This window comes from Orycteropus afer, unplaced genomic scaffold, assembly GCF_000298275.1.
Source record: "Orycteropus afer afer isolate SDZICR_OR568_19922 unplaced genomic scaffold, OryAfe1.0 scaffold00145, whole genome shotgun sequence".
Classification (NCBI taxonomy): Eukaryota; Metazoa; Chordata; class Mammalia; order Tubulidentata; family Orycteropodidae; genus Orycteropus; species Orycteropus afer.
Window position 1 is genome coordinate 2,908,736 of NW_006921732.1, and position 6,759 is coordinate 2,915,494.

The 6,759-nt window shown below is 41.5% G+C and overlaps 1 protein-coding gene across 1 annotated transcript in view; it reads left to right on the forward strand.

Moving 5' to 3' along the window:
• The first annotated feature begins 2,461 nt into the window (after nt 1-2,461).
• Nucleotides 2,462-6,759, forward strand: part of OSBPL9 (oxysterol binding protein like 9) — a 296,123-nt gene continuing 291,825 nt past the window's right edge. Inside the window, exon 1 of the mRNA XM_007945882.2 lies at nt 2,462-2,572. Within this exon, the coding sequence (XP_007944073.1) occupies nt 2,462-2,572 (111 nt within the window). The remainder of the gene's footprint in view (nt 2,573-6,759) is intronic.

A 6,759-nucleotide genomic window follows, 5' to 3' on the forward strand; every position in this document is an offset into this window, starting at 1 on the left:
CATAGACCAAGAGGCAGCTGTTAAAACAAAACAAGGGGATATTGTGTGGTTTACAATCAGGAAAAGTGTGCATCAGGGCTATATCTTTTCACTATACTTAGTCAATACATATGCTGAACAAATAATCTGAGAAGCTGGACTATATGAATAAGAACTGGTATAGCATCAGGATTGGAGAAGGATTCATTAACAAGCCACAATATGCAGATAACACACCTTGCCTGCCAAAAGTGAAGATGACTTGAACACTTACAGATGAAGATCAACGACTACAGTCTTCAGTATGAATTACTCCCCAACATAAAGAAAACAAAATCTTCACAACTGGACCAATAAGCAACATCATAATAAATAGAGAAAAGACTGAAGTGTTCAGGGATTTCATTTTACTTGGATCCACAATCAACGCCCATGGAAGCAGCAGTTGAGAAATCTGCAGCTAAAGACTTCTTTAAAACGTTAGAAAACAAAGATGTCACTTTAAGGACTAAGGTGTGCTTGACCCAAACCGTGGTATTTTCAACTGCCTCATATGCATGCAAAAGAATACGAAAGACTAAAGGAGAATTGATGCCTTTGAATTATGGTGTTGGTGAAGAATATAAAATATGCCATGGATAGCCAGAAGAACAAACAACTCTGTCTTGGAAGAAGTATACAGCCAGAATGCTCCTTAGATGCGAGGATGGTGAGATTTTTTTGTCTCATGTATTTTGGACATGTTATCAGGAGGAAACAGTTTCTGGAGATGGATATCATGCTTGGTAAAATAGAGGGTCAGTGAAAAAAAGGAAGTCCCTGAATGAGATGGACTGACACAGTGGCTGCAACAATGGGCTCAAACATAGCAATGATTGTGAAGATTAAATGGGACCAAGCAGTGTTTTGTTCTGTTGCACATAGGGTCTATATGCACATAGGCACATATGAGTTGGAACCTAATGGAAGATATGTAAAAATAACATAGCACCAGAGTTCACATTCTTAATCTGTAATATTTGAGCCTTTCAGGAAATAGAAGTAGATAAGAGTGAAGCTCATTTATCTCCCCATCACCAAACTACCAACCCACTGGCATGTGAATTCATACTGTGTTCTCACTCTTTTTCACAATGGATGAAGATCCTTGCTCCTATCAAAGGCCAACCCTTCCACTTGGACTTAAGAGTCTCATTCTCTCTGGCCTTGTCAACGGCTTCATTGCTACAATTCTCTCCAGTGTCATCAGTTTATTCCTCTCTCCCAGAACATTTCCTTCAGCATAAAAACATGCTGTTGTACCTTCATCTAAAAGAAAACACACACAAAAAAAACCCTCTTCCTTGACTTCACCTTTACCTCCAGCCCCACTTCTCAACTGCCTTCTCAGCTCTTCCTTTTGATATTTGTGTGGTTGGCTCTTTCTTATCCTTCAGATCTCAGTTTAAATGCCACTTTCTCAGAGGGGAGCTCTGATCACACTATTTAAAGTAGGCATCAATTGGCTTTCTATTATAGTACATAAACTGATTTAAATTCTCTGCAAAGATCAGCGTCAGGTATTTTTTTTTTTTTTTGTTTACTCGTTTAGTATTTGCTTTCTCTCATCAGAATTTAAACTTTTGGAGAGCAAGGAAACTGTGTGGTATTATCAGGACTTCAAACAATGCCCGGACATAGTTGGTGGTCAATTACTACTTGGAATACTTACAATGTTCTTGTAGGTCCTGTAGTGATTGCCCTTACTTCTCTGACCTGCCTCCTGCTACTTTCTCCCTGGCTCCATTCATGCTGACCATTTTGCTATTCCTTCAATATGCCAGACTCACTACTAACATTGGGCTACAGCACTTAATCTTCCTTCCTCCTGGAAGGCTCTTCCCACACGTATCTACATGATTTCCTCCCTCACTTTCTTCAGGTTTCTGGTCAAAAGGTTTCTGGTCTCATTCAGGCTTTTCCTGACTTCGCAATTTAAAACTGTCTATACTCTCTACCCCTTTTCTTGATTAATTTTTTTTCATAGGACTTAAAAATTTCAAATCTACTACGCAATTTAATATTTATTTTATTGCCTGCCCTTTCCTGCCTTTTTGAAGGCTCCACTGTATCCCCCAAATCTAGAATAGAGGAGCACAAAACAATATTTATTAAATGAATGAATTTGTGGAATGAAAGTAAAAATGAGTATCAGGGGTGAAGTCCCTGGGAAAATGTAAGGTATCACCATGGCTAGCAATATTATTTCTGTTAATAAATCATCTTAATAGAAGTATTCACGCTTGCATTGTTCACATAGCCCTACACACAATAGGCGCCCAAAGAAAGATGATCCCTGGATGGGTGGGTCGGGTAGCCCACGCCCAGCAGTGCTGGCTCCACCCCAGCCGCGCCCCGCCCCGCGGAGACCCCGCCCCCTGCATGCTGACTACCTTATAGGCGAGTGACGTCAGGTCGTTTGTTGTCATTGGCGGCTCCCAAGATGGCGTCCATCATGGAAGGGCCGCTGAGCAAATGGACTAATGTGATGAAGGGCTGGCAGTATCGTTGGTTTGTGCTGGACTACAATGCAGGGCTGCTGTCCTACTATACGGTGAGTACCCAGAGGGCAATTCTCCGAGAGCCTGTGGGGTCGCGATCCCTCGGTGTAGTGGGGGACCGGGGTTTCGGGTAGCGGGCTGAGGTTGCTAGGCTAGGGGTGCCGCCGTACGAGAGGGGGTTCCCTCGTATGGGGAGGGTTTTACACTCAGATAGCCAATGAAGGCGAAGGGGATGCCGGCTCAGCCAATAAGCAGGCACTGGTTGTCTGATTTATGGGTTGGGGGCGAGTCGCTTTTCTTTCTTAGGGCCCGGAATTAAGCAGTGGTCGGGAGGGGCAGGTTGCAGTTGAGTAAAGGAAGTCGAGGTGGTTTAAAGTGTCCAGTCGCGTGGTGGGTGCCATTTCCCCAAGAAGTCATGGACTTTATACCGTCCCCTGGGCCCTGTAGGCGGCCGCACCCCTCTAGCTTCCTTTCAGGGACTGAAGAACGCTGCTTTCTTCGAACAGTTGGTCAGCCGAGCCTGGCCATGTCCAAAGGTTACTGGCCCTCGGGTAACACTAAGTTATCTGAATTCCCTCCTGTCTGTCCAGCTTGACTTTCTCATCGAGGGGACGCACCTCACTCTTCAGTGGGAGACGAGGATAACCCATGCCTTAACTTTTGAGAGTCGAGGATTTTCTATATGCGAGTCTCTTGTTGGCAGAGAAACAGAGGAGATGGTGCGATGTTCCCTAAGTTATGTTCTTGAGAGGGCTTAAGTTCAGGGATTCACTGTAGTTAACAGGAGTCAGTAGCCGCGGACATGGACAAGTCGATGAATTGCTGTGTATTTTGTGTTCTGACTATCCCATCCCCCATCGCATTAGAAATGAAAGGTGGGTGGTATTAGAGCAAGAGATTACTTCCAAAGGTACTTTCTGTGAATGGTGTATAGTTAATAATAGCTAGTGAGAGGGCGGAAGCCACTTAATAGGACAGAATAGCGTTTCCTGAAGGGTTTAGAAAATAATAGAAGACAGAAGGGGGGGGGAAAGAAAATCCTGTGATAATGATGGATGAATGCTTAATGTTGTTACCCACCCCCTCCAAAAAAAACCCAAACCCACTGCCATGGAGTCGAATCCAACTCATGGCGACCCCCATTGGGTTTCCAAGGCTATAAATCTTCGCAGAAATAGAGTGCCTCATTTTCCTCTGGTGGAAGAGCTGGTAGGTTTGAACCACCTACCTTCTGGTTAGCAGCCAAATGCCTTACCCACTATGCCATCAAAACCAAAACCCAACCCACTGCCATGGAGTCAGATCTGACTCATAAGGACCCCTCCTTGGGTTTCTGAGGCAGTATCACTACCGAAGTAGATTGCCCAACTTTCCTTCTGAGGAGTGGCTGGTGAGTTTAAACTGCCAGCCTTCTGGTTAGCAGTCACATGCATTAGGCATTAGGCCACCAGAGCACCTTATTTTTTTTTAATGTTGATGACAGAAACTAATATTTATTCATTAACCTAAAAATATTTATTGAGCACTTAAACCCACTCTCGTAGAGTTGATTCTGACTGGTAGTGATCCTATAGAACAAAGTAGAACTGCCCCATAGGGTTTCCAAGGCTGTAAATCTTTACAGAAGCAAACTGCCACATCTTTTTCCTGCTGGGCATCTAGCGGGTTCCACCACAGACCTTTTGTTTGCAGCCAAGCGCTTTAACTACTGTGCCACCAGGGTTTCTTATTGAGCACCTGGTATTGTTTTAGGCTAAACGTGTGTGTGTGCATGCATGCATTGCATGTGAGCAGAAATCAAGAGAGATCAAGACATTTACCATCGCTGCCTCCTGGAGCTTATATTCTAGTCTAGTGGTTCCCTTAATTTATTTTACTCAAAATAACTGTAAGGTAGATATTCATTATCCCAATTTTACATCTTCATTTTATAGTTTTGGAATCTCAGGCTCTAGGGTCTTAGGTAACTTGCTGAAGATCACATAGCTAGCAGTAAGTGATAGAGTCATGATTTCATATTTTTGGATTTTGAACTTTTTCCACTAAACTTCACTTTAACTATAGGAAGGAAAAAAATGCAAGCTGTAAATTACTAAAGACAGACCTGCAGGAGTGGAAATATTACTTTCATCCCTCAACTATCAACTTCCTTTTTCTACATAATTTTTAAAGGGAAAAAGACCAAACTGTTATTAGTCTGAATACACATTGTTCAAGATTATTGTTAGGTGAAGGAGAAGCAGCTGATCATTATACCCTGAAAACTCTGGAATTATGAAATCCCATGTCTCAGGTAAATGAAGAATAATATTAGGTTTCAGTAGATGTTTCAGAAAATCCCATGAAACCTATCCAAGATAGAAAAAGTGAGTGGATCTTTGCTATTAAGTTACAAATCCCAAATTTGTATGGATATGAATCTAGGACCGTACTAAGGAGGCCCTAAGCTCGAGTTCTTGGGAGCTCCTTGTTCATATGAATTCTTTCTTTTTCCTATTTTTATGTCTTCAGTGTATCCTTTTTCTGCTTCCTTGTTTTTTCAGTTTCTGAGCACTTGGACAGATACTTTCTTGTCTAATTGGCTTTACAGTAAGGTTTTTCATATCCCTCTTTTTTTCCTCCCCTACTACTTATCTTCCCTTCTGAGACTAGATGCTATAAAGCATCATCCTTGCCAGGGGAAGGAGGTATCATATTTCTTACTAATGGCATTTTAGAATTTTTTTTTCTTCTTCTAGTTCTTCTGTGTTAAAGTAATTGCTTGTGGATAAATAGCAGAGAAATATTGTACCATATTTTAAAAATAAACTGATAAAAGCCAAACCCGTTGCTGTTGATTCCAATTCATGGTGATCCCCATGACAGAGTAGAACTGCTCCATACCTTTTTTATTTTTCCTGGTTGTTGTCTTTATGGAAACAGATCACCAGGCCTTTCTTCTGCAGTATTGCTGGCTGGGTTTAAGCTGCCAACCATTAGGTTAGTAGTCAAGTACAAACCTGATTCTCAATTAGAGAAGGTCCAATAAAGACAGAAAAAGTATAGGTGTTTACTTGAAGGGGAAGTAGGAGAGACACTGAAATGTTATCAATGACTTCTGTATACTTGGACATCATTGCAATACATTAGAATTCTGATGGATATGAAGTTGTGTGTTAATAATATGCATATGACTGAGAGATTAAAGCTACATCTTCTAATAAGAGTATCTGAATTAGTTGCATGGGCTTTTAAGAAGAGAAATAAATGGTAATTTACTCTATTCCTTACTTGTGAAAGGGTCGCTAAGAGTTGGAATTGACTCAGTAGCATTGGGTTTGGTTTGATTTTGGTTTTATTTCCCAAAACACTTGAGATCTGGTTCTGGGGTTGTAGATCTATTCTAGGATGGCTCTGAAAACTCTGAAAATAACTAGATTAGCTTTGCCTTAGAGTTGGCCTATATTAAGAATTGACACTGGATAATCTCAGTGTTGAGTTAAGATTGTGTGGGCTTGTTGAATAGCTTCACCTGAGCCTCGCCTCATGCCTGTGCCTCACCTCTGGGCCTAGGCACAGGCCCAAATCTGGCCTCTGGGGATGGGTGGTCTTTTTATATTTATTTTCTTTTCATAATCTGTGAATCATCAGATTTTGCAAAATAGATTAATATTTTTTTATCCTTAGAGGGAAGAAGGGGATTTCAGGAACAGAGAAACTGATTACCTATTTTAGGAAAGTAGATTCAAGCAGTCTTTTTAGCATTAGTTCTGTCTCTTAATTGTTAGAAATTTAACATAATGTAGTAAGCAGTTATTTAGGGCTGACTTTGTAGTAAGATCTGAACTATGTGCATAAATGCACAGGTTGTACTTTAAATCTCAAGCAATCCTAAGACTGCTACGATGAGGACTCTACTGTCTGATCAGATTGGGTCACACACACAAAGACACTTTGCAAAGTGCTGGCAATTGAAAGATAATATTTATAGAAAGCAAACAGTAAACAACAAGAACAGATTTGGGGTGAACTGATCCCCTTCACCTTCATAGGTACACACTTAGTATCATAGGAGGGTACCCACTTATGTCTAGAAGAGGACCTACTTACCATTCCTAAATTACCCATGTTCATTTCTGTGTCACTAATTGGGCACACCAGGAGCTGGCACTTGACTGCTAACCAGAAGGCTGGCGGTTCAAACCCACCAGCCACTCCTCAGAAGGAAGGTTGGGCAATCTACTTCTGTAGTGATACTGCC